Below are 27,961 nucleotides of genomic sequence, written 5' to 3' on the forward strand. Positions count from 1 at the left end.
GGAGTAGACAACATTCCATTTGAACTACTGATGGCCTCGGGAGAGCCAGTCATAACAAAATTCTACCATCTGGTGAGCACGATGTATGAGACAGGCGAAATACCCTCAGACTTCAAGAAGAATATAATAATTCCAATCCCAAAGAAAGCAGGTGTTGACAGATGTGAAAATTACCGAACTATCAGTTTAATAAGTCACAGCTGCAAAATATTAACGCGAATTCTTTATAGACGAATGGAAAAACTGGTAGAAGCCGACCTCGGGGAAGATCAGTTTGCATTCCGTAGAAATGTTGGAACACGTGAGGCAATACTGACCTTACGACTTATCTTAGAAGAAAGATTAAGAAAAGGCAAACCTACGTTTCTAGCATTTGTAGACTTAGAGAAAGCTTTTGACAATATTAACTGGAATACTCTCTTTCAAATTCTGAAGGTGGCAGGGGTAAAATACAGGGAGCGAAAGGCTATTTACAGTTTGTACAGAAACCAGATGGCAGTTATAAGAGTCGAGGGGCATGAAAGGGAAGCAGTGGTTGGGAAAGGAGTAAGACAGGGTTGTAGCCTCTTCCCGATGTTATTCAATCTGTATATTGAGCAAGCAGTAAAGGAAACAAAAGAAAAATTCGGAGTAGGTATTAAAATTCATGGAGAAGAAGTAAAAACTTTGAGGTTCGCCGATGACATTGTAATTCTGTCAGAGACAGCAAAGGACTTGGAAGAGCAGTTGAACGGAATGGACAGTGTCTTGAAAGGAGGATATAAGATGAACATCAACAAAAGTAAAACGAGGATAATGGAATGTAGTCAAATTAAGTCAGGTGATGCTGAGGGCATTAGATTAGGAAATGAGACACTTAAAGTAGTAAAGGAGTTTTGCTATTTAGGGAGTAAAATAACCGATGATGGTCGAAGTAGAGAGGATATAAAATGTAGACTGGCAATGGCAAGGAAAGTGTTTCTCAAGAAGAGGAATTTGTTAACATCGAGTATAGATTTAAGTGTCAGGAAGTCGTTTCTGAAGGTATTTGTATGGAGTGTAGCCATGTATGGAAGTGAAACATGGACGATAACTAGTTTGGACAAGAAGAGAATAGAAGCTTTCGAAATGTGGTGCTACAGAAGAATGCTGAAGATAAGGTGGGTAGATCACGTAACTAATGAGGAGGTATTGAATAGGATTGGGGAGAAGAGAAGTTTGTGGCACAACTTGACTAGAAGAAGGGATCGGTTGGTAGGACATGTTTTGAGGCATCAAGGGATACCAAATTTAGCATTGGAGGGCGGTGTGGAGGGTAAAAATCGTAGAGGGAGACCAAGAGATGAATACACTAAGCAGATTCAGAAGGATGTAGGTTGCAGTAGATACTGGGAGATGAAGAAGCTTGCACAGGATAGAGTAGCATGGAGAGCTGCATCAAACCAGTCTCAGGACTGAAAACCACAACAACAACAACATATCTGAGATGGCTTGAGTAGTGCGATTGCCGCAGTTCTACGTAATTGGGATACGCTGAACAATTTACAGAAAGTTGTTGTCCTAGAAAATTTACTAATTCGATTCAGGGACGACCTAGCTAATCAATATTACTTTTCAGATACAGACTAGTGATAAAATTCTTGTGCAGTACATCGAGAAGATTCGAACTGACGTTTCGGCGATAAGCTTAAAGCTTACTGAAGCAAAAGCTCCGAATCCATTTTGGAGGGATTGCTACCTGAAGATTGTTCACTTGTATTGTTTATAGAAGAAACCTGTACTCTTGCTGACTTCAGTAAAGTCGACACAAGTTTAGAGGACATTTGCTTTGATAATGAAAAACTTGACGCTAGGAATCAGGTTGACGAGTCTTTATTTCAGGCTCGTGGGTTCGCAAACAATAAGAGGGAATGACCCTACCCAATGCAAGTCGCTATCACTGCGTGAATACTGGGTGCTTTGATCTAGATTGTCCACTCGACGAGAGAGATTTCGGAGCAGCTGAAGTCAAAGAGATTCAAGCCACCGCAGGGGCGGGTTACTGCTAAACAGATATTAATTTTATATTCGTGCAGCAGTGCTTTAATCCTCGATTGTAATTGGTATCTCGAATACGACAACATCTGTACGTTTTCTCTAATGTAACCGGTCAGTGAACAGTGCCGCGCCATCAACATACTGGTACCGCCCTTATTGGGTACAATAGGGTGAGAATTCAGGGGTTGTCATGGCCTGTAATGGTGATTCCCAGAGGCTTGTCTACTAAAGTAAAGTTGTGACTTTATTGAGAAGACTATTTCGGTTCTTGTATATTCCAAGAGGTAGCCTCTTCTAAATTTGAGCCAGGTAAGACTTACCGATTATATGTTCGCCGCGCGGGGTAGCCGAGCGGTCAGGGGCGTCTCGTCGCGGTCCGGGAGGCTCCCCCCGTCGGAGGCTCGAGTCCTCCCTCGGGCATGGGTGTGTGTGTTGTCCTTGGCGTAAGTTACTTTAAGTTAAAATAAGTGGTGTGGAGGCTTAGGGACCGATGACCTCAGCAGTTTGGTCCCATAAGAATTCACACACATTTGAACATTTCTTGATTATGCGGTCATAGTTGTACACAACGAGTTAATAGCACCTCTAATAATTCTCTTGAATTTGATGTTGCTGCTTTTGAGGAGGGTGAGGGCGAATAACATTTGAAGATGCTTAAGTAGTATCCATGGACTGACAGACATGCTGGGCGTTACGATAAGATTCAGTATCAAATACAGTTGAATGACAACACATTAGTTGCCAAGCGTCATATCGACTATTCCATCCAAAGATGGAGGTGTGCCATGTTGTTCACAAGCTACCTTCTAGTGGTGTTATTAGGCTATCAGCCTCTAGGGAAATGACTCCAGGGAAATGACTCAGGCTATAGCCTGGTTGCGAATTATCGTGCCCTTAGTGCCGAAGCTGATTTTGCAATTAATTTCGCGGCCTGATTTATGTAATTGTTTCACGTGGTTTACTGGTGCCTGTTGTTTTACAGTGCCAGACCCTAACCAAGTCTACCATCAGATACCCTAATCAGAACAGTCTCAACACTTTACAGTTTTTATACCGAATGGAAGTTATTTGAAATCAATCATGTACCATTCGTGCCATCTACTGGTGCAGCAGTTCTTTCACGTTAATTGTACTCGGTTTTTGGCGATCTTAAGTTTAAATGCATTTATAGCTATTTGGATGTTGTAGTGATATATATGCATATCAGGCATTTTAGGAACATTTGGAACATTTTAGGTAAGTTTCAGTTGATTTACGTGAACCGGACTTGTTGGTTGATCCATCTAAAGTCAATACCACCCGTCAGGAAATTTCCTTTTTAGGACAATTTTAACTCGATTTATCGGTGTGATAAGTTTCGTTAGAAAATTCACGCCCGAATTCCCCCAATTAGCGGCCCCCTTAAATCAAATTACCATAAGGTGTACGTCTTTCAATGGACTGTCAGTCACCAGGCGGCGTTTGTTGCTTAACCCGATGACTCCAATTCTGGAATTGCGGCTGTTATTCATCATGAGCAGTGCAGTCTATAAATCAGAATCGTTGGCTGTCCTTGTTGCCATGGAAAAATTCAAACTTTATCCAGAACATCAGTAATTTTTCCGGGAAACTGACAACCATGCCATAAGCAGAGTGCTTCCCAGACCACACAAAACTGGAGCGATAGTGCATTGAGCTGTCAGCTTTCCTTCCTTTCGCCTTTGAGTGTAACCTGTAGGGGGATCGGACAATAAGGTTGCTGACACCTTTAGCCAAATATTTGACGGCAATCAAACTAATCTACATGTCTTTAAGGATAGCGAGTGTAGGGCCTGGTTATCTGTAACATTGGCCGAAATACCTTTACAACTGAGTTCTGCAATAAACTTCAGCTAGTAACAGCGAATACGCTGTTCAAGAATCACAGGGGGAGGAGGAATACGTGGAAAAGTGCTAGAGATGCAGGAAGATTTCAGCTGGATATCAACTGGTCAGAGATTTCGAAATCAGGTATTGGATTGTAAGACGTAACCAGGAGCATATATAGACTCAAATCCCAATTTAGTACTGGTAAAGAGTAGACTGAAGACAGTCGGTAGGAAGAATCAGCGAGGAAGTAAGTGCGATACTGAAATACTCAGAAAGTATACGATGCATCTGATGTACATATTGCGATAATGAATGAGCAGTAGACAGTTCACTTAAAGAGCAATGGACAGCCCTAAAAAGAGCTATCACAGATGTTGAAAAGGAAAACATGGGTATTACGAAGGTAAATGCAAGGAAATCTTGGGTTACAGAAGAAATACTTGAGTTGATTGACGAAAGAGGTAAGCACAAAAATGTACAGGGGAAGATAAGAATACAACAATAAAATCACTTAGGAACGAAATAAATGGGATATTAAGGGAAGCAAAGGCGAAATGGCTGCAGGAAAAATGTGAAGAAATAGAAAAAGAAATGATAGCCAGAGCACTTAAATTGACAAACAATCTTCGGTGAAATTAAAAGCACCATTAGAATTACAGTGGGAATTTTAATGTTAAATGCAGACGAGAGAGCGGATAGTAGTAAGAGTACATGGAAGGGCTCTATGAGAGGAAGAAATTGTGTGACGACGTGACAGAAGAAGAAATTTGAGTCCGTGTGGAAGGTAAAGGAGGTTCAGTATTAGACTCAGAATTAAAAAACACTTGGCAGCCTTAAAATCATTCATGCTGGAGGGAAAGATAACATTCCATCGGAGTTTCTAAAATATTTGGTGGAAGTAGCAACCGAACCTCTATTCAAGTTGGATTGTAGAGTCTATGAACCTGGCGCTACACCATCAGCCTTTCGGAAAAATATTATCCACTCAGCGCCGAAGACATCCAGAATGATCAGTATGCGAACTACCGCACAATCAGCTTATCAGCTCATGGACTCGCGTTATTGACAAGAATAATATGCAGAAGAATAGAAAGTGAAATTGAAGGACTGTTGCCGGCCGGTGTGGCCGAACGGCTCTAGGCGCTTCAGTCTGGAACTGCACGACCGCAACGGTCACAGGTTCGAATCCTGCCTCGGGCATGGATGTGTGTGATGTCCTTAGGTTAGTTAGGTTTAAGTAGTTCTAAGTTCTGGGTGACTGATGACTTCAGATGTTAAGTCCCATAGTGCTCAGAGCCATTTGAACCATTTTCTGAAGGTCTGTTGGTTGACGATCAGTTGGGCCTTAATAAATGTAAAACCACATGAGGAGCAGACCAGACATTCCTTTCGATAATGGAAGGAGGACACAGTCACAGAACTTGTCGAACTGGAAAAAGCGTTCGACAATGTAAAATGGTGCAAAATGTTTGAAATGCTGTCTAAAGTTGGAGTAAACTATAGGGAAAGACTCTTCAATATAAAAATTATAGTGTACAAGAACAGAGATGAAACAATAAGATAGCCCATGACGAATGAAACAAGGAGAACATGAAAATAACTGCAGCACAGGTAATAAAAATGTCGTTTGAGTAGGGCCTCCCGTCGGGTAGAACGGTCTGCCGGGTGCAAGTCTTTCGATTTGACGCCACTTCGGTGACTTGCTCATCTCCCTGAGCGGAGATTTAATCTCCGACCCAGCCGGTAATCGAACCCGGGCCCTTAGGATTGACATTGTGTCGCGCTGACCACTCAGCTATCGGGGGCGGACACTACCACAGGTAGAAAGAGCAGTTTCATCCAAGTGAAGTCTACTGGTATAATGGGCGTGAGGCCGCCCATCCGTTGCCATAGCTACACATTCATTATACTCATGACGTTTCCAACCATTTTATTTCCTGAAGTATACCAATAACAACGCCTTCATAGCTGTCTGACCTACCCTCTGGAAATCCCGACGGTCCCGTGACAACAACATAAACTTGTCCTTGTCCAGCCTCTATATAAACCAGTCTAAAGCACTGGAAACATATATACTTCGTACAACGCGCAGATTTTCTTTTAACTACCTTTTTATTAACAGTAAACATCCTGTTGGGTGGTGTAGCAGCCCATCATCTCCCAGCGCCGCGCTACACGACTCGCATCCGCACCAGAGTGGATCGGCTCCGCAGTAGCGACGTGCGAGTGCGCTGCCGTCGTGGACAGCATTACTGCTCTGTTGAGCGTGTTGCTAAAACACTAGTACAGCCAGAGTCTCCCCACTTCCATTGTGTGTTCATTTAGAAAAATTACAAAATCACCCTGTATACGTTTCTTTCAGTGTACTTGCCTGCAGCGCCACCATGAGGTATTCAGTCTGGCGGTGGACAGTGGCCACATAGTTGGGATCCTAAAATACAATCGTTTTGCAAGGTACTAATTGGCCCTGGCAGTGGATACAAAGGTTCTCATCATATCACCGAAGTTAAGCGCCGTCGGGCGTGGCCGGTACGTGGGTGGATGATCATCCGGGCCGCCATGTGCTGATGCCATTTTTCGGGGTGCACTCAGCCTCGTGATGCCAATTGAGGAGCCACTCGACCGAACAGTAGCGGCTCCGGTCAACGAAAACCATCATAACAGCCGGATTGTGTTCTGACCAAACACCCCTCCTATCCGTATCCTCAGCTGACAGTGACACGGCGGCCGGATAGTACCGATGGACCACTTGTGGTCCGTAGACGGCATGAGCTAATTGTAAGTGTATGGGAAGCGTGTAAGTTTAAAATTGGAAACTACAAGGGAATTCTTGAGGTTGATGAAAGTCGAGTTAGCTATATGTATATACAAGGGTATCCTTGGTGCGTAGTATAGGATGGAATCTATGAAGGCTTTCCAGACGTGAAGCATGGTGGAGGAATGCAGTGATAGGCCAGTTAATAATTTAGTAATTTGGTCTATTTCGGACAATTATTCGTTGGGGTTTGCATGGTAATTTACAGTCAGGTGTTAGTGTAAGGTATTATGGTGTCTTAGTTAATTGCATAAGACCGTAAAAACTCTTAAGAAAAAGGTAATCGAAAGAAAATCTGCGGGTTGTACGAAGTATATTTGTTTCCGGTGCTTTAGACTGGTTTATATAGAGCCTGCACAAGGACTAGTTTATGTTGTGGTAACGGGACCGTCGGAATTTCCGAAGGGTAGGTTAGACAGCTATGAAGGCGTTGTTATTGGCATACTTCAGGAAATAAAATGGTAGTTGCTTGGACACGTCAGCAGTATAGTGAATGTGTAGCTAAGAAATACGCTTGGGGAACTTCAGCAGTAGGCTGGAAGATACGTACACGGAAGAGCGAAAGAAATTTGTATACCTGCCTATATCGTAAAGGGCTCCCGCGAGCACGCAGAAGTGGCGAAACACGACCTGGTATGGACTCGAATTATGTCTGAAGTAGTGCTGTAGGGAACTGACACCATAAACCCATAAGAGTACGAGGGGGTCGAGATCTCTTCTGAACAGCATGTTGCAAGGCCTCCCAGATATACTCAATAATAATCATGTCTGGGGAGTTTGGTGACCAGCAGTTTAAAATCAGAAGAGTGTCCTTGGAGCCATTCTGTAGAAATTGTGGACGTGTGGGGTTTGGCATTGTCCTGCTGGAATTGCTCAGGTCCGTCGGAAGGCACAATGGACATAAATGTATGCAGGTGATCAGACAGGATGCTTACGTACGTGTCACCTGTCAGAGTCGTATCTAGAGGTAACAGGGGTCCGATATCACTCCAACTGCACACGAGCCACACCATTACAGAGCCTCCACCAGCTTGAACAGTCCCCTGCTGACATGAAGGGTCCATGGATTCATGATGTTGTCTCCATACCCATACACGTCCAAACGCTCGATAAAATTTGAAACGAGATTCTTCCGACAAGGCAACATATTTCCAGTCATGAACAGTCCAACATCGGTGTTGACGGGCGCAGGCGATTCGTGAAGCTTTGTGTCGTGCAGTCATCAACGGTACACGAGTGGGCCTTCGGCTCCGAAAGCTCATGTCGATGAAGTTTCGCTGAATGTTCGCAGGCTGACACTTCTTAATGGCCCAGCATTGAAATCTGCAGCAATTTGCGGAATGGTTGCACTTCTGTCACGTTGTACTATTCTCTCCAGTCGTTGTTGGTCCCGTTGTTGCGGGGTCTTTTTCCGGCCGACGCTATGTCGGAGATTTGATGTTTTACCGGGTTCTTGATATTCACGGTACACTCGTGAAACGATCGTACAGGAAAATCCCACTTCATCGCCGCCTCGGAGATGGCGTGCCCCGTCGCTCGTGCGTTGACTATAATATCACGTCAAAACTCACTTGACTCTTGGAAACCTGCCATTGCAGCAGCAGTAACCGATCTGACAACTGTGCCAAACAGTTGTTTTATATAGGCGTTGCCGACCGCAGCGCCGTATTCAGCCTGTTTATATATCTCTGTATTTTAATACTCATGCCTGTATCAGTTTCCCTGGCGCTTCATTGTAAATATTTTGTTGTTTATGGTGATGATATGTGAACGCTATGATAGAATGTCTGCAATAAGGAACACATTAGTCACTGGAACTTGAAGACACATGGTCGTAAGTTTTCTCCGGAGTAAGTGGTAGAAGGTTTCTTGATCTCAGCCTACTGAGCTGATGAGAGTAGTGATGGATGAGGTGCAGAAGTGTGAGAGGAGATGTTACGGTGAAATTCACACTGGAATGAGGTAGCTTCTCGGTTAGGTGTATGTAAGTACTTCGGGAGAGGAACACCTTGGTAACCAACGAGATGAGGACGATTGATCGGTAGGTGAAGGTCTCATTGGCGGATTTGCTGGGATGTTTTCCTAAGCTCGCGATAGTAACCTGTAAACAGGATGACAGTATAGAAGATGACAAGCATGTATAAACAGGAATGAGAACATTTTCTTAGTTGTTTATGATACACTTGTGACTGAGAACTGTGTAGGCTTTTTTATGAAATAACGCTTATGTCCCCGTCCTTTTCTGGAATCGAATTAACGGAGGCCACCAGAGAACTTCAAAGAAGCGCACCTCCTTTTGTACTATCGCGAAATAGTAGACAGATATGATACATGAGTTGAGGTGGCAATCATTAAAACAAAGCCGTTTTTCGTTATGGCGAGACCTTTTCGCGAAATTCCAAGCACCAACTTTCTCCTCTGAATCCGAAAATATTTTGTTGACGGCATCGTTCTTAGGAAGAAATGATCCACGCACTAAAGTAAGAGAAATTATAACTCGCACGGAAAGGCTAATGGCTTCGTTCTTCCCGCGCTCTTTTCGAGACTGGATCGGCACAGGAATAGTCTGAAAGTCTTTCAATGAACCCTCCGCTAGGCACTCAAGTGTGATATGTAGAGGCTGATGTAGGTGTTGTCTAGGAGTGGGGGGACAGGTAGAAGGCCGGCAGCGAGGTGGTGGAAAACTTTTCAATACCTAGATCAGTTTATGGGTAGTATGGTATTGAGGGTGATATTTGCCGAGTTTTCAGAAAGAAGTGGTATAAGCGACAGGATTCACAGAGAATGAAATCCTCAAGATTGATTGTGGGGCGGGTTGGATGGATTTATTTGGTTGGGGCCTGTTCGGATGTGGTGTCCGCAATGTCACATACAGAGACTAAGGTCAAGGAGGATATCGTTGGAATATTGGAAGATTAAGAACTGACTTCAGACCTAGATGTTAGCGGATTCCTAGTACACATTCCTGCTGTAGAAGTTAGGGAGTAACTAGGGGATGCTGTACGTAGCTGTAGGGACATTTTTGTGAATGGAATAGTGAGAAGGACTGTCAGGTGATCGATTGCACCTGATAAAACAGGTCTCTTCGCACCCAAGGAAATTAGGAACTCGTAAAATAGCATGAGGGCTGTAATTACTGTCAGAACAGGTGTATTTTTGGATGGGAATTCGGGACCTCGTAGGGACTCAGTAAACAGACGCCACATCTGGTGTTTAGCAGGAGGATTGATTAGGGATGTTTAGGTCAGCCGTAATAATGTGGGTGGAAAAGATGTGACTGTACAGGTGAGCAAGTCTCAGGGAATGAGGTGATGTATATATGGTGAAGCGAAATTCGCGCACTCGGCCTTCGCAGCGAGACTCCCCACATGCTAGCGGTAAAAAAAATGTCTCTCACAAAATTGCGTCCGGCGAGTACATCCGGCAGAAAAATGACGTTGAATAGTGGCAATCTGGCAACACTGTAACCACATGCGTGGTAACTAGCTCAGTCAGTAAATAATACTTGTGGTATACAGTTGGTGCAGTGGATAGAGTTTTGAATTAGCATGTAGGAGGTCGATGGTTCGATCCTGGGTTGAGGTACATGTTTTTTATTTGGTAAATGTAGTCCAGGTGGTTGTGCATTTGGCATCTTAATCGTCAACAGCGATTGCAGTGGGTCTTCTAGAAAACATTTTCACTTACATACTACAATCGTAGAAATGGAGGATTGGTCAGCTTTGAAATAAGCCCTTTCCACTTCGGAGGCGTGAATTTATTCGCACCACTACATCTACCAGATGTTAAACCTGTTACCTTTGTATATTCCTCCAATGATCCCATGGATTAGTACCAACTATTAATCGTTCCTCGTTCAGGTCTCGCCGGCCGAGCGGTTCTAGGCACTACAGTTTGGAACCGCACGACCGCTACGGTCGCAGGTTCGAATCCTGCCTCGGGCATGGTTGTGTGTGATGTCATTAGGTTAGTTAGGTTTAAGTAGTTCTAAGTTCTAGGGGACTGATGACCGCAGAAGTTAAGTCCCATAGTTCTCAGAGCCATTTGAACCATTTTTTTCGTTCAGGTCCATTACATTTCGTCAGGGCCTTACGTTACCAGTAGGACTAACAATGTGCTTTGTGAATAATGTCCAAACTCGGTTACTATTTGTATATGTTATCACCAAGGTCACACTAATTATGCCTTTCAGCATTGAATCTGGTAACCGCATGCTGTTTAGTAGTATCTCGAAGCATTATTATTAATCTGTCGATGGGATTGTGGAAAAATCACGTCTATTACCATTAGGGAAACGTGTAATTCGAAACCGAACATTTCACAATTAGCGGTGTTGGGATGAATCATGCAGAGCAATATCTGTCAGAGGGGTAATGCGCTTTAGGTGGAACAGTGCGCAGGACTGGCGGCGTGTTTTTACCGTATGCGCTGTCCACCAGACACGGACAAGTTGCAAGTGGAGTAACGCACCCGTGTCAGACTCCAATGTACATACGTACACGTATCGAATTTTCTCATTGTAAACCTCCATACCGGTGTGGCAGACGTATGACATTGACAAACGAGGTATATGTGGATATGCTTTTGGTCCTTGGTGCGCCTGATAACAGGGTTGGTGTTGGCGCTCGTGAATATGCTGCTAGATATCCTTGTCGACCCCATCCGGATAAAAATGTTTTTCGTTGTCTGGAGCTGCGCCTTCGAGAGTCAGGTTCTCTCCTCCCACTATCGTGTGACGGTGGTTGTCCACGGACTCGCCGTACTTCAGCTACTGAGGAAGCTATTCTGGAGGTCATACCCCAAGAACCTCAGCGAAGTACATGTAGTGTAGCAAGGCAGCTGCGTGTCTCGCAAGGCATGGTCATTAACGTGCTGCACGACCATGGGCTGCACCCGTATCATTATGCCTGCACGCAACATCTGCATCCTGCAGATCGCCATCAGCGGATGCAATTCTGTAAATAGTTCCAACAACAACAGGAAGCCAACAATGACTTCGTGAACACCATAATATGGTCAGATGAAGCAGCATTCACTCGTGAGGGTGTCTTCAAATGTTGAAATGTGTGTGAAATCTTATGGGACTTAACTGCTAAGGTTATCAGTCCCTAAGCTTACACACTACTTAACCTAAATTATCCTAAGGACAAACACACACACCCGTGCCCGAGGGAGGACTCGAACCTCCGCCGTGACCAGCCGCACAGTCCATGACTGCAGCGCCTCAGACCGCACGGCTAATCCCACGCGGCGAGGGTGACTTCAATATGCACAATGCCCACCATTGGTGTAGGGTTAACCCGCACGTCACACGTGACTGTGGATATCAAATTCACTTTTGTATCAACATATGGGCCAGAATATTGGGCAAGAGGTGATTGGACCCCTGCATGTAGGTATCATGCATTCCTCTCAAACTATCTGCCTGATGTGCTGGAAGATGTTCCACTATGTTCGGCAGAGGATGTGGTTCCAACATGATGGTGCACCTCCACACTCAGGATTTAATGTGCGACAGTATTTGGACAAAACATTTCCATGGAAATGGCTTGGATGTGGAGGTCTTGTTGTATGGCCACCGCATTCACCGGAAGTAAATCCCCGAATTTCTTCCTGTGGGGACACCTGAAAGAGTACTTGTACTCTATTCCCCTACGAATGCGACGGAATTGGTAGCACGTGTTCATGCTACTCTTGTTACTGTGGATGCAGCTTTGCTGTGAAGGGTCCAGTACTGTATGATCTGGGGGGTTGCGCAATGTTTCGATGTACAGGGATGTCGCTTTGAGCATTTGTTGTTTTGATTACAAGGTATTCTGTTGTGAAGGTCATGCGGTCATTAGTATGGACATTTTTACTGTCACTCGTTGCCGAAGTGCGACATCGTAGTGCTCATATTACACGTAGTATAAATGACAAGTACTGTGTATTCATCTTTAGCATCTCGAAATTGATATTGTTTTTGTAGTTATTCTGTCCTGTGACAGGTCATTTGTTTCAACTGTCTATTTCTCATTTGTCTAACTACGTATCTGTTATGTTCAGAATTACAAAATGTTGTACATTTTGGATACATGAACCTAAGAAACGGTGCATATTACAGTACGCAATGTCTGAACGAAATCAGCTCGACCTCACGCATGCTAACCGAAAACTATCCACTGCACCTACTGCACAGCACAACTGAAACGTGGTAATAGCGGTAGATACCGAACATGTGGTTACAGTGTATTAAATAAAATTTCAGACGAGGAATATGGGGCTATGATTTATTACACACATATATCTACAGGGTGGTCCATTGATCGTGACATGGCAACATATCTCACGAAATTAGCGTCAAACGAAAAATCTATAAAGAACGAAACTTGTCTAGCTTCAAGGGGGAAACCAGATGGTGCTATGGTTGGCCCGCTAGATGGCGCTGCCATAGGTCAAACGGATATCAACTGCGTTTCTTTAAATAGGAACCCCCATTTTTTATTAAATATTCGTGTAGTACGTAAAGAAATATGAATGTTTTAGTTGGACCACTTTTTTCGCTTTGTGATAGATGGCGCTGTAATAGCCACAAACATATGGCTCCCAAATTTAGACGAACAGTTGGTAACAGGTAGGTTTTTTAAATTAAAATACAGAACATAGGTACGTTTGAACATTTTATTTCGGTTGTTCCAATGTGATACATGTACCTTTGTGAACTTATCATTTCTGAGAACGCATGCTGTTACAGCGTGATTACCTGCAAATACCACGTTAATGCAATAAATGCTCAAAATGACGTCCGTCAACCTCAATGCATTTGGCAATACGTGTAATGACATTCCTCACACAGCGAGTAGTTCGCACATGCATTAACAATGCGCTGACGTATGTTGTCAGGGGTTGTCGGTGGATCACGATAGCAAATATCCTTCAACTTTTCCCACAGAAAGAAATCCGGGGACCTCAGATCCGGTAAACGTGCGGCCCATGGTATGGTGCTTCGTCGACCAATCCACCTGCCATGAAATATGCTATTCAATACAGCTTCAACCGCACGCGAGTTATGTGCTGGACATCCATCATGTTGGAAGTACACGGCCATTCTGTCATGCAGTGAAACATCTTGTAGTAACATCGGTAGAAAATTACGTAGGAAATCAGCATACATTACACCATTCAGATTGCCATCGATAAAATGGGGGCCAATTATCCTTCCTCCCATAATGCCACACCATACATTAACCCGTAAAGTTTGCTAAAGTTCCACTTGTCGGAGCCATCGTGGATTTTCCGTTGCCCAATAGTGCATATTATGCTGGTTTACGTTACCTCTGTTGGTGAATGACGCTTCGTCGCTAAATAGAACTCGAGCAAAAAGTCTGTTCAAATGGTTCAAATGCCTCTGAGCACTGTGCGACTTAACTTCTGAGGTCATCAGTCGCCTAGAAGTTAGAACTAATTAAACTTAACTAACCCAAGGACATCACACACATCCATGCCCGAGGCAAGATTCGAACCTGCGACCGCAGCGGTCGCCCGGCTCCAGACTGTAGCGTCTAGAACCGCACGGCCACTCCGGCAGGCCAAAAAGTCTGTCATCGTTCCGTAATATCTCTTGTGCCCAGTGGCAGAACTGTACACGACGTTCAAAGTCGTCACCATGCTATTCCGGGTGCATAGAAATATGGTAAGGGTGCAATCGATGTTGATGTAGCATTCTCAACACCGATGTTTTTGAGATACCCGATTCTCGCACAATTTGTCTGCTACTGATGAGCGGATTAGCCGCGACAGCAGCTAATCACCTACTTGGGCATCATCATTTGTTGCAGGTCGTGTTGACGTTTCACATGTGGCAGAACACCTCCTGTTTCCTTAAATAACTTAACTACCCGGTGAACGACCGGACACTTGGATGATGTCGTTCAGTATACCGAGCAGCATACATAGCACACGCCCGTTGGGCATTTTGATCACAATAGCCATACATCAACACGATATCGACCTTTTCCGCAATTAGTAAACGGTCCATTTTAACACGGATAATGTATCACAAAGCAAATACCGCCCGCACTGGCGGAATGTTACGTGATACCACGTAGTTATACGTTTGTGACTATTACAGCGCCATCTATCACAAAGCGACAAAAGTGGTCCAATAAAACATTCATATTTCTTTACGTACTACACGAACATGTAATAAAAAATGGGGGTTCCTATTTAAAATGACGCAGTTGATATCCGTTTGACGTATGGCAACGCCATCTAGCGGGCCAACCTTAGCGCCATCTGGTTTCCCCCTTCAAGCTAGACGAGTTTCATTCTTTGATCACAGCTGTGAGTCTGAGTGGATGGTGGGAAGGCTGAAGTTAGTTGATCCAAAGGGTGGTGTTACGATGAACTAGGGATGTGAAGACCTGGTGGGACCAGTGCCTCGGCATATAAGGTACTCCGTTCGTTGAAAGTTCGTCCAGATACTTGGCTGGTGTGATGGGGTATCGTGCGAAGTTGCTACTCAGTTGTAGCGTCGTTGGTCAGCACATCGGAGGACGGCGGTGCGAGGTATGTTGACGTTGCGCTGTTTATTTCTGTGTGCTCGTCTTACGGAATTCCGTAGTCGGTTGTAAATATTTCCACTGACTGGGAATATTTTTTAAACGTACTTATGGCTTGGTGGGCTTATTTCCTAGCCTTCATATTTACATAGGACTATACCTATCTCTGATGGAGTCCAACATGGGTCGGACAAAGCGTGTCAAAAATACATCCGCCCACTCACCCATCAAACCACCCACCCACCCATTCACACACACACACACACACACACACACACACACACACACACACACGCACAATTTTATTGGTATGAGTACAGTGACAAAAAATATTCGTAACAGAAATCATCTGTTTTTCTTGATGTTCCATATTTTGTTAATTCAGCCTGAAATAAGTTGAAAACAGTAAACTTTAGATGAATATTCCTAAACTTAAAAAATAATCGGCAAATGTTTTTGGGAAACAGTCATAATATAGTTTGATTAAACTACAGGTTGAATCATGTTTACAAAAGGTACTTACTGTTGTGTGTGACCTTTGAAGACTCAGTTTCTTAATATTTTTTAATATCTAGAACATTGTGCGTCTTATCTGTACTACTTGTATGGAGATATTTAATCTCATTACACATGTACAGGGAATAATACCTCATAAAGTACCACAGTAAGGAAATTTTAAAATCTCCTTAAAATAGTTTTAAGACAAGTGAAATAAATTATAATGCAATCTTAGACTCTGAAAGTATAGAGACCAACAGACTTCAGGATTCTCGTTTACAACTTATATTCCATATTCTTAAAAGAAATAAATTTCCTGAGTGAGCCTGCAGTTATATATTATATTTTTATTTTTAACGTCGTTCCAACTTCTTCCAACAGAAGATGGAAACTTGGAACTTGTAAAGCAAGTTGGTGTCAGTATCAGTATGATAGATTTTATGAGTACTGATACTGAAACTAGTTTTACAAGTTCTAAGTTTTCATCTGATGATGTCAGCAGGCGAAACGATTTTAGAAAGAAAAACATATTTAACGATCTAGACAGCTGTATCCAGAAAATAAGATTGCATATTGAAAGTCACGATACATTGTTCTTTGAAATACAGCCACACTTATCACAAAGAATAGCGTTTACGTTCATATGTGTGTCTATATTTAAGGGATTTAGATGCAGATAAATGACATATATCTTTCCAGGAAATGGGTTCATGGAGTGTCTGACCACAGACCCGTCTGACGGAGGTGACACTAATGATTCGACTTGAAGAAAGCAGTGTAAGAATATATTAATTAAATGTGTAAAATATTTATACCTTAAATTGCAGTATGCAGTTCAGCACGCAAAAAATGAAACATAGGGTAAATAAATATTTAATCACATAATTATTACCGAGCATTCACCTACTCTAATGGGTTAAGTAGGCAAGAGAAAATCAGCTGTTTATTACCAGGGGATAGTAACAAAAAATTGTTCTTTTTTATTATGATATGAAAAATAAAATACTGTACCAATTACACGTGTAGCACAGCGAGTTTAAGGATGCATTCCCATTTTCAAGCGCCCTGGGAGATTGCATCTGTATTCGACGTGCGTTATTCTGTAGTCGAAGGATGTGTCTCCTTTATTAGGCTCTGGGCACTATGGGACTTAACTTGTGAGGTCATCAGTCCCTTAGAACTTAGAACTACTTAAACCTAACTAACCTAATGACATCACACACATCCATGCCCGAGGCATTCGAACCTGCAACCGCGGCGGTCGCGCGGTTCCAGACTGTAGCGCCTAGAACCGCTCGGCCACTCCAGCCGGCTTTCTTTTATCAGGCAGAGATTGATATCTACACAGTGCATTATTCACTGTGTTTATTAATGTTAAGTCATAACATAACACAAAGATGAAAATAAACACTGTGGATGATGCACCGTGTATGTGTGAATTTTTATGTGATGAATGAGGCACAATAAATGCGACAGCGGGAAAGACAGACAGAAAAAAATAGACGAGAACATCACATCTAATACTGATGTAACCTTCCGGGAATACGTTACTAAAACGTGGTTTACCAGGTATGAAAATGAATGATGTAGTATTTTAATATTGCTCGCAAATTGCCAGCTTTCGAAAAATAACCGTTTATCATGCATGGTGTTACTGCTTGCAGTATATTGTATGAATAAAATGCCACAAATAGAAGCCAAATAAGTCGTTGGTAGGCAATGAAAACTATGTAACTCCGTCTGTCTGTGGAAACCACGTGACTACAGTAACCAGCAACTTCATCGTCAAAGATTTGAAAGTGTGTGGATTAATGTCTCTCGGTAATTAGGCTTCTACTACGTAGATACACATTTTCTGTGTCACTTCATACCTTTTTTAAGAAAGTGTTTCTGCTAGTCTAAAATTTAACGACCAGAAGTTAGGAGGCTTTGATTGGGAGGCGCGCTACTTACGACGTCTCCGCAGTGGCCCTCGGCCACGGCCTGTATGCGCGCCACGACCTCGCCGCTGGTGTAGCAGAGGGCGCAGTAGAGCGCCGACACGACCAGCACGAGCAGCGTGGCCAGCGGCAGCAGCAGCGCCGCGACGCCGGCGCCCACCCGGCCGCCGACCAGCTGCGCGGTGCCGGCCAGCCGCGCCACGTCGCCCGCGCCCACCGACGCCTCCGCGGCGCGCACGATGTGCTCCAGGCGCTGCGCCGCGCCCTCCACCAGCTGCTGCCGCCCGCCGCCGCCGCCGCCGCCGCCGCCTCCTCCGCACTCCATGGCGACCCTCGCGGCTCTGCAGGCTGCCGGCGCCCTGGGCGTCGGGCGAGGCGGCCGCGACGCGAGCGGCATCTGTCGTCGCAGACTGCCACCCGCGCATGCGCACCACGCCGGCAACCGAATGCGGGGTTGGGGACTACGGCACGAATTTGCTGCGTACCGCCAGGTGCTGAACGGTGGGCGTCAAGTTTAGCCAACTTCTCCTCGGCTTGCGTAAAAGGATCATTCTACCGACGAATCTTTAGAAACCAGCCTGCAGTGCCCTCCAGCCGCACCAATGCTACACAAGCCAATGGCACCAGGGGAAATAACCATGTCATTCGACATGGAATAATAACAACAGTAGTAATGATGATCTTAATTATGTTAATAATGATTAATTAAAAGCAAAAAGAAAAAATTATGTGTATTTGTAATGTACACTACTGGCCATTAAAACTGCTACACCAAGAAGAAATGCAGATGATAAACGGGTATTAATTGGACAAATATACTGGAACTGACATGTGATTATATTTTCACGCAATTTGGGTGCATAGATCCTGAGAATTCAGTACCCAGAACAACCACCTCTGGCCGTAATAACGGCCTCGATACGCCTGGGCATTGAGTCAAACAGAGCTGTACAGGCACAGCTGCCCACGCACCTTCAACACGACACCACACTTCATCAAGAGTAGTGACTGGCGTATTGTGACGAGCCGGTTGCTCGGCTACCACTGACCACACGTTTTCAATTGGTGAGAGATCTGTAAAATGTGCTGGACAGGGCATCAGTCGAACATTTTCTGTATCCAGAAAGGCCCGTAGAAGACCTGCAACATGCGGTCGTGCATTATCCTACTGAAATGTAGGGTTTCACAGCGATCGAATGAAGGGTAGAGCCACAGGTCGTAACACATCTGAAATGTAACGTCCACTGTTCAAAGTGTCGTCAATGCGAACAAGAGGTGACCGAGACGTGTAACCAATGGCACCCCATACCGTCACGCCGGGTGATACGCCAGTATGGCGATGACGAATACACGCTTCCAATGTGCGTTCACCACGATGTCGCCAAACACGGATGCGACCATCATGATGCTGTAAACGGAACCTGGATTCATCCGAAAAAATGACGCAGGCGCTCCTGTCTGTGATGCAGTGTCAAGGGTAACCGCAGCCATGGTCTCCGAGCTGATAGTCCATGCTGCTGGAAACTTCGTCGAACTGTTCGTGCAGATGGTTGTTGTCTTGCAAACGTCCCTATCTGTTGACTCAGGGTTCGAGACGTGACTGCACAATCCGTTACAGCCATGCTGATAAGATGCCTGTCATCTCGACTTCTAGTGATACGAGGCTATTGGGATCCAGCACGGCGTTCCGTATTACCCTCATGAACTCACCGATTGCATATTCTGCTAACAGTCATTGGATCTCGACCAACGCGAGCAGCAATGTCGTGATACAATAAACCGTAATCGCGATAGGCTTCAATCCGACCTTTATCAAAGTTGGAATCGTGATGGAACTCGCTTCTCCTCCTTACACGAGGCATCACAACAACGTTTCACCAGGCAACGCCGGTCAGTTGCTGTTTGTGTATGATAAATCGGTAGGAAACTTTCCTCATGCCAGCACGTTGTAGGTATCGCCACCGACGCCAATTTTGTGTGAATGCTCTGGAAAGCTAATCATTTGCATATCACAGCATTTTCTTCCTGTCGGTTAAATTTCGCGTCTGTAGTAATTTTAATGGCCAGTAGTGTAGTTGAGAGACTATGTGCATCAGTACTAACTAAAAGTAGAGATAATGCAACTTAAAAAGAAGAATGAATACTAGTTAGACACGCAGCGACGTCGGAGATCCGATGTTTTACCGGATTCTTAATATTCACGGTACGCTCGTGGAATGATCCTGTGGGAAAATCCCACATCATCGCTACCTCGGAGATGCTATGTCCCATTGCTCGTGCGCCGACTGTAACACCACCTTCAAACTCAGTTAAATATTGATAATCTGCCCTTGTAACAGCAGTAAGCGATTTAAGTACCGCGTCAGATACTTGTCTTATATAGGCGTTGCTGACCGCAGCGCCGTTTCTGCCTCTTTACATCTCTCTGTATTTAAATACACATGCTTATACCAGTTTCTTAGGCGGTTCAAAGTGTGTCGAAGCGGTCTAAGAAAGACATCAGAATTGTTTTGGTAACACATGCACATTCTGTAACGCAACACTCGCATTCAGAACAATAGCTGCACTCGCTAGCATCTTGTTAATCATATTCACGCTTATATCGTGACACTGTGTAGGATGGCAGGGATTTTGTAGTTTATCTTATTCATGCTAGTAAACAGTGCTAGCAATATTGTCAATTACTGTCTTCATCTGTAGAGTCTCAAAAGTTTGCATAGTTGTTGGTTAGTGTCTGTTGGTTTCCCAATTTCATTATAGATGTCACAGTTAAAAACAGTGTGCCTGGAAAAAGATGGTGGGCTCTTCGGACAATTTCAGTATTGTTCCTGTTAAGGAGCTGACCTTAGTTGTTACGCTTCGGCTAATGATTTTTTGAATTTTTGTCAAATCGCCTTGGCGTAACCAGTAACTGGCTGCACGGCAGATTACCGTAATATCTATTATGTGGATTTCTAAGATCAGTAGTACTGGTTGGCGTAGTGCCCTGTATGCACGTAACAGGATTTGTCTCTTTCGTGCACAACGAAGTCTGTGCAGCTAAGCACTTGCTGAAAATCGCGTCGTGAGAGGACCTCATCGCATACAGCAGAGCTTGTAGTTGTCTATGGAGATGCAGGCAATTTTTTGCATACTGTTGGTTGCTATGGGTTTGATTGTCTGAATGTGTTGTGTGATGTTACGCTTTTCTTCCACATCAACTCCAAGGTATCGTGTGACTATTTCCTTGGTGATGGAGATGTTTTATGATTTATGTGTAGGATTTTTACTTACTGAAAGTTGAAATTTAAGGAGTGTGTTAGTGGTTGGTGTGAAGCTATGGTTAATTTGTTGTCTACATACCATCACCACATCTGGGGAGTGCCCCAGTCACCAGTTCCTTTAATTCAGCTGTAGAGTCGCCGACACCACATTCAAGACGTCATCAGCAGAGGCCTCCACCTCAATGATTCGATCGTCTCCTTCTAGTTTGCAGACGAGAAATTCGAAAAGTGAATCTCAAAATATTGGCCCACAAATCGACCCCTATGGGCACCCTTTAGTAGTTCTTCTTATTCCTTTTTGTGTTCCACTTGGCCATTCCACAACTGAGCACCTACAGTAATCGACGGAGCTATAGTACAGACCCTAGGGTACTTGTAGTTAATGCGTCTCGGCAAAAACGTGGGTCACTATAAAATGTTATATACTTCGGCGATGTCATTTAACATTGCAATTGTTTTTTTAAATATATATGTCTGTTGCTTCAACCGCATTGTTAGGTGAATCTTCAGTACATTTTACTTTCCTAAAGCAAAACTTCACTTCCACTGCTTAGCCGAGGGGGCAAGCCCATATCACCTGTGAACTTGGGTCCAGCAGAGATAGATGGATCGTTGCTGCTGCTGTGGTCTTCAGTCCAAAGACTGGTTTGATGCAGCTGTCTTATGCTACTCTATCCTGTGCGAACCTTTTCATCTCTGAATGACTACTGAAAGTTCATCTCTTGGTCTCCCTCTATAATTTTTACCCCTCCACTGCCCTCCAGTATTAAACTGGTCATTCCTTGGTGTCTCGGAATGTATGCTCTCAACCGATTCCTTCTTTTTGTCAAGTTGTGTCATACATTTCTTGTCTTCCCAATTCTATTCACTACTTCCTCGTTATACGAGATCGATCAATCTGATCTTCAGAATTCTTCTGTAGCATCACATTGCTAAAGCTTCTATCATCTTTGTATCTAAACTGTTTATCGTCCATGTTTCACTTCCATATATGGCTACACTGCAGACAAATACCTTCAGAAAAGACTTCCTAACACGCATATCTATATTCGATGTTAACAGATTTCTCTACTTCTTGCCATTGCCAGTCTACATTTTATAGCCTCTCTACTTCGGCGGTCATCATTTATTTTGTTACTTAGACAACAAAACTTCTGCAATAAGCGTCTGATTTCCTAGTGTGGTTCCGTTTACATCACCTGATTCAATTCGACTGCATGCCATTATCCTTGTTTTGCTTTTGTTGATGTTCATCTTATATCCTCTTTTCAAAATACTGTCCATCCTGTTCAACTGCTTTTCTAAGTCTTTTGTTATGTCTAGCACAATTATTATGTCATCGGCAAACCTCAAAGTTTTTGTATCTTCACCCTCACCTTTAATTCGTAGTCAATTTTTTTTTTTCATTTCCTTTATGGCCTTCTCAGTGTGCAGATTGAATAACATTGGGTAAAGGCTACAACCCTGTCTCACTCCATTTTCAACCATTGCTTCTCTTTCATACCCCTCTACTCATACTACTGCCGTCTCGTTTATGTATAAGTTGTAAACAGCCTTTCACTTCCTGTATTTTATCCCTTTTACCTTCAGAATTTCAAAGGGAGAATTCCAGTAAACATTCTCAAAACCTTTCTCTAAGTCTGCTAATGCTATAAATGTAGATTTTCCTTCCTTAACGTATCTTCTAAACTGAGTCTAACGGTCAGTGTTGCCTCGCGTGTTCGTTCATTCCTCCAGAATCCAAACTGGTCTTCCCCGAGGTCCGTTTCTACCAGTTTTTCCATTCTTTTGAAAGGAATTCGTGTTATTATGTTGCGGCCAAGACTTACTGATCATTCAGTAACTTTCACACCTGACGGCAAATGCTTGCTTTGGAATTGGAATTACCACATTCTTCTTGACGTCCGAGAGTATCTCGCCTGTCTCACATATCTTTCATACCAGATGGAAGAGTTTGTCATGATTGGCTCCCCCAAGGCTATCAGTAGTTCCGACGTAATGTCGTCCTCTCAGGGCCTTGTTTCAATTCAGATCTTGTATTCCATTTCGCCTGCTTCATTTGCTGCATTTTTAAATTTTCATCGTAGCGGCCTTGGTGCCTGAATCTTTCCAAGGTTCTCCGCAGGACCGACGGAGAAAGGAAAGTGTGGAAGTTAACATCTAGAAGAAGAGACGTGGTAACAGATCATGAGTTAAGACATCGCGGATGAACTGCAGTGGTCCTAAAGGGGACCGTAGATGCAGAGACTTGAATGGTGCCTTTGATTGTACATGCTTCTCTGAGATGAAGACAGTGGCTAATGAAAGGTTTAGCGGCGAGCCACTTCACACCAAACAGACGACTGATGACCCAAAATAAAAACATAAATTTTCTCTAGTTACTTCGTGTAATTTCCTTATAGATGATACTGTTGTAATGTGTGAGTCAAAACCAGGAAATGTGTGAGATAAAATCATTGTTAGCACTGATGTTTCTTTGTTTACTGAAAATGGAATGAGGGAATTAAAAGACTTGTTTGTCAAGGACAGAAAATAAGCCCAGGACGTTTCATCGACGATACATCAGCGATAGACGAAAGTAAATAGGTATTTGGTTTTGTGTTAAATGTGATGGAATATATGCTAGTTGTAAGCTGAGATATGCACATAAATAAGAAGAAAGCGTGACAGTTATACATTACGGAAAGTCTAAGAGCGACATATACGCTTTGATTCAACGAAGTGCAATAGATTGAGATGATAGATACACACAAGGCATAGAACCAAAGGCCAGGCCATAGGTCTTTTATAACAACAAAACAATGGTTCAAGTGGTTCTGAGGACTATGGGACTTAATATCTGAGCTCATCACCTCCCTAGAACTTAGAACTACTTAAACCTAACCAACCTAAGGACATCACACACATCCATGTCCGAGGGAGGATTCGAACCTGCGACCATAGCAGCAGCGTAGCAGAAGCGCGAAGGGGATAAGAAAATATGTGCCAAGCACGCGCATATATTCGTAATCAATTCCTCTCCAATTAAACACGTCAGGTCACAATTCAGTTCTCGTTTTAAGGTACTTTGCATGATACGATTACGACTCGGCTACTGCGAGGCATATTCTGTAAACTACATTGCACTTAAATTTGATTATTATATGTTGACATTAGAATGATATGGAGTATGAGTTTAATTACATTTTTCTATTCGTATTGTAAAACTATCCGCCACATTTAGTGAATGGAAAATTTGGAAGTAACAGCTCTAGAAATAGCAGTTTCTCCTATGATATCGCGCATTTCTTTTGTTATTGCATGCCAGTCGCTTGGAGCTCTAGGCTGCAGCTGTCAAAAGGTTGCACTTTTTGTATTGTAGAGTTTCGCGACTGTTTGTCGTGGACTGTGATCAAACTGCGGGTGATAATAGTTGGTCCTCAGCACACTAAAAACAGAGGAGGAGAGTCCACAACTGACATTCATGTGACAAAAACACTGCCTTCTTTCTTTCCCCGTATTTTATTTTAAATCCGGCATGGTCTTGCACAAAGAGTAATCAAAATGTATGTGGTAAGCGCCAGTTTAATCGTGAATCGTGTAGTCCTGTTCGTTGTAAACAGACCCATGTCCAAAGCTAGTGAATGCAAATATTTAACGCTTGTTTTCGAAGAAATCGCCTCATTTGGTAATAGTGCCGCAGAGTATCTACCCAGCTTTATCCACTTCATTCAGGCTACTTAATCGTGTTGGCGACATGTCGGATTACAGTGACACCGGTTTAGACTCGGTGCGGTATATTGACTAATTGTGTGCAATTTACGGCACCGGCAAAAGTGCGGCGCAATCAGACGTGAATGTACAGCCTCCCAAATGTTCAAACACGAACAATAGTCGTCCCGCTGTCCGCGCTGCAAGTGCAGAGAGAATGCGAAATGCGCACTGTGAGGAATACATTTTATCTAGCGGCCAGTGTTAACTGTAATCCAATCAAGTGTGCTCAGCGTAAATCCTGTGCACTCGGACTCGCTGAATAAATTACGGTTGCAATCCCAGCACCTGCGTCCCGTCAGCGATTTTAAGCGAAACCAGTATTCATTTTCATACGGCGAAAGGAAAAATCATTTAAAATACAGATTATATGAGGTTGAGGCCAAAAAACTTCAGTGTGAGACGAAATTTACGACATGGTAGCTTCTATGTATTTTCAATTTATTATTCGAGTTGTTGTTGTAACGGTTTTCAGTTAACGGACTTCTTTCATGCAGCTCTCCATGCTACTCTATCCTGTACAAGCTTCTTCATCCACGAGTAGCTACTGCAACATACATCCTTCTGAATCTGCTTAGTGAATTCCCCTCTTGGTCTCCCTCTACGATTTTTACCCCCCCACGCTTCCCTTCAGAACTAAATTGGTGATGCCTTGCTGCCTCAGACGTGTCCTACAAACTGATCCCTTCTTCTAGTCAAGTTGTGCCACAAATTCCTCTTCTCCCCAATTCTATTCAGTATCTCCTCATTAGCTACGTGATCTGTCCATCCAATCTTCAGCATTCTTCTGTAGCACCACATTTCGAAAGCCTCTAATCTCTTCTTGTCCAAACTATTTATCGTCTGTGTTTCACTTCCATACATGGCTACACTCCATACAACTACTTTCAGAAAAGACTTCCTGATACTTAAATCTATACTCGATGTTAACAAATTTCTCTTCTTCAGGAACGCTTTCCTTGCCATTGCCAGTCTACGTTTAGTTATTTTGCTCCGCAAATAGCAAAATTCATCTACTACATTAAGTGTCCAATTTTCTAATCTAATTCTCTCTGCATCGTCTGATTTAAGTCGACTACATTCCATTATCCGCGTTTTGTTTTTGTTGATGTTCATCTTATATCCTCCTTTCGAGACACTTTTCAACCGCTTTCCCAGGTTCTTTGCTGTCTGACAGAATTACAATGTCATCGTCTAACCTCAAATTTCTTGTTCTACTTTCTTGTCTATGGATTTTAATCCCTAATCTAATTTTTGTTCTGTTTCCTTTACTGATTGCCCAATATACAGATTGAATGACATCGGGGATAGGCTGTCTCGCTCCCTTCCCAACCACTGTTTCCCTTCCATGCCCTTCGACTTATATAAGGTTTCTCTACTGTGGTGTCACCGCCAGACACCACACTTGCTAGGTGGTAGCCTTTAAATCGGCCGCGGTCCGTTAATATACGTCGGACCCGCGTGTCGCCACTACCAGTGATTGCAGACCGAGCGCCGCCACACGGAGGTCTAGAGAGACTTCCTAGCACTCGCCCCAGTTGTACAGCCGACTCTGCTAGCGATGGTTCACTGACAAATTACGCTCTCATTTGCCGAGACGATAGTTAGCATAGCCTTCAGCTACGTCATTTGCTACGACCTAGCAAGGCGCCATTACCAGTTACTATTGATGCTGTAAAACATGTACCGTCAAGAGCGATGTTCACGAATTATGGATTAAAGTTAAGTATTCCAGCAGCTACGTACTTTTTTTACTAGTCTCAATTCCTTTAACTGTTCCAGACCTCACGCCAGCCTGCGTGAGCTAAAACGCGTGCCTTTCGGCTTCCTGTCATAGTGGGTTGGCTGTCTTGCCAATCCACAACATGTACAAATTGTAAATAGGCTTTCTTTCCCTGTATTTACCCCTGCCACCTTCAGAATTTGAAACAGAATATTCCAGTCAACATTGTCGAAAGCTTTCTCTGTCTCCACAAATGCTAGAAACGTAGGTTTATCTTTCCTTAATCTATCTTCTAAGATAGTCGGAGGGTCAGTATTGCCTCACGTGTTCCCACATTCCTACAGAATTCAAACTGATCTACCAGTTTTTCCATTTGTTTGTATAGAATTCCTGTTAGTATTTCACAGTTGTGACTTATTAAACTGACAGTTTGGTAATTTTCACACCTGCCAACACCTGCTTTCTTTGGGATTGCAATTATTATTTTCTTTCTGAAGTCTGTGGTTGTTTCGCCTGTCTCATACATCTTGCTCACCAGGTGGTAGAGTTTTGTCATGGTTGGCACTCCCGAGGTTATCAGTAGTTCTAATGGAATGCTGTCTACTCACGGGACCTTGTTTCGACTCAGGTCTTTCAGTGCTGTGTCTAATTCTTTACGCAGTATCATATCTCCCATTTAATCTTCTTCTCGTACGTCCTCTTCCATTTCCATAGTATTGCCGTCAAGTACATCGCCCTGGTGGAGACCCTCTATTTAGCGCTTCCACCTTTTTGATTTCCCTTCTTTGCTTAGATTTGTTTTACATCTGACATCTTTATATTCATGCAGGTGGTTCACTTTTCTCCAAAGGTGTCTCTGATTTCGCTGGAGGCAGTATCTATGTTACCCCCGGTGATATATGCCTTTACATCCTTACATTTGTTCTCCAGCCATTCCTGCTCAGCCAATTTCCACTTCCCGTCGATCTAATTTTTGAGAAGTTTATATTCCTTTTCGCCTATGCCATTTACTGAATTTTTATATTTTCTCCTTTCATCAATTAAATTCCATTTATACTTGTTGCAGCTGGGTTTCACAGTCATATAAAACTTTTTGAAGGACATCATCTTTACGCCAGTGACTGTTATAGGTTTTTTTTTGTTCAATATCTCTTGTGTTAACCAAGGATTTCTACTAGTCCTCGTAATTTTACCTACTTTATCCTCTTCTGTTTTCACTATTGCAACTCTCAAAACTCTCCATTCTTCTTCTACTGTAATTCTTTCCCCTGTTCTTGTCAATCATTTCCTTATGCCCTATCTGAATCTCTCGTAGAGAGATCTCTGGTTCTTTCAGTTTGTCCAGGTCCCATCTCCTTAAATTCCCACCTTTTTGCAGTTTCTTCAGTTTTAATCTACAATTCATATCCAATAAACTGACGTGAGAGTCCACATCTGCCACTGGAAATGTCTTACAATTTAAAATCTGGTTCCTAAACCTCTGTCTTACCATTATCTAATCTATCTGAAACCTTCAAGTGTCTCCAGGCCTCTTCCACGTAGACATCCTTCTTTCATGATGTTAGAGC

At 43.3% G+C, this 27,961-nt stretch overlaps 1 protein-coding gene across 1 annotated transcript in view; it reads right to left on the reverse strand.

Moving 5' to 3' along the window:
- The window catches only part of LOC126088414 (uncharacterized), a 57,109-nt gene extending 39,127 nt beyond the window's left edge, over positions 1-17,982 (reverse strand). The window contains exons 1-2 of the mRNA XM_049906554.1: positions 17,770-17,982; positions 17,671-17,725 (exon numbers count right to left, since the gene is read on the reverse strand). Of these exons, the coding sequence (XP_049762511.1) occupies positions 17,671-17,725; positions 17,770-17,982 (268 nt within the window). The remainder of the gene's footprint in view (positions 1-17,670; positions 17,726-17,769) is intronic.
- Between the last annotated feature and the right edge of the window lie 9,979 nt (positions 17,983-27,961).

This window comes from Schistocerca cancellata, chromosome 6, assembly GCF_023864275.1.
Source record: "Schistocerca cancellata isolate TAMUIC-IGC-003103 chromosome 6, iqSchCanc2.1, whole genome shotgun sequence".
Lineage (NCBI taxonomy): Eukaryota > Metazoa > Arthropoda > Insecta > Orthoptera > Acrididae > Schistocerca > Schistocerca cancellata.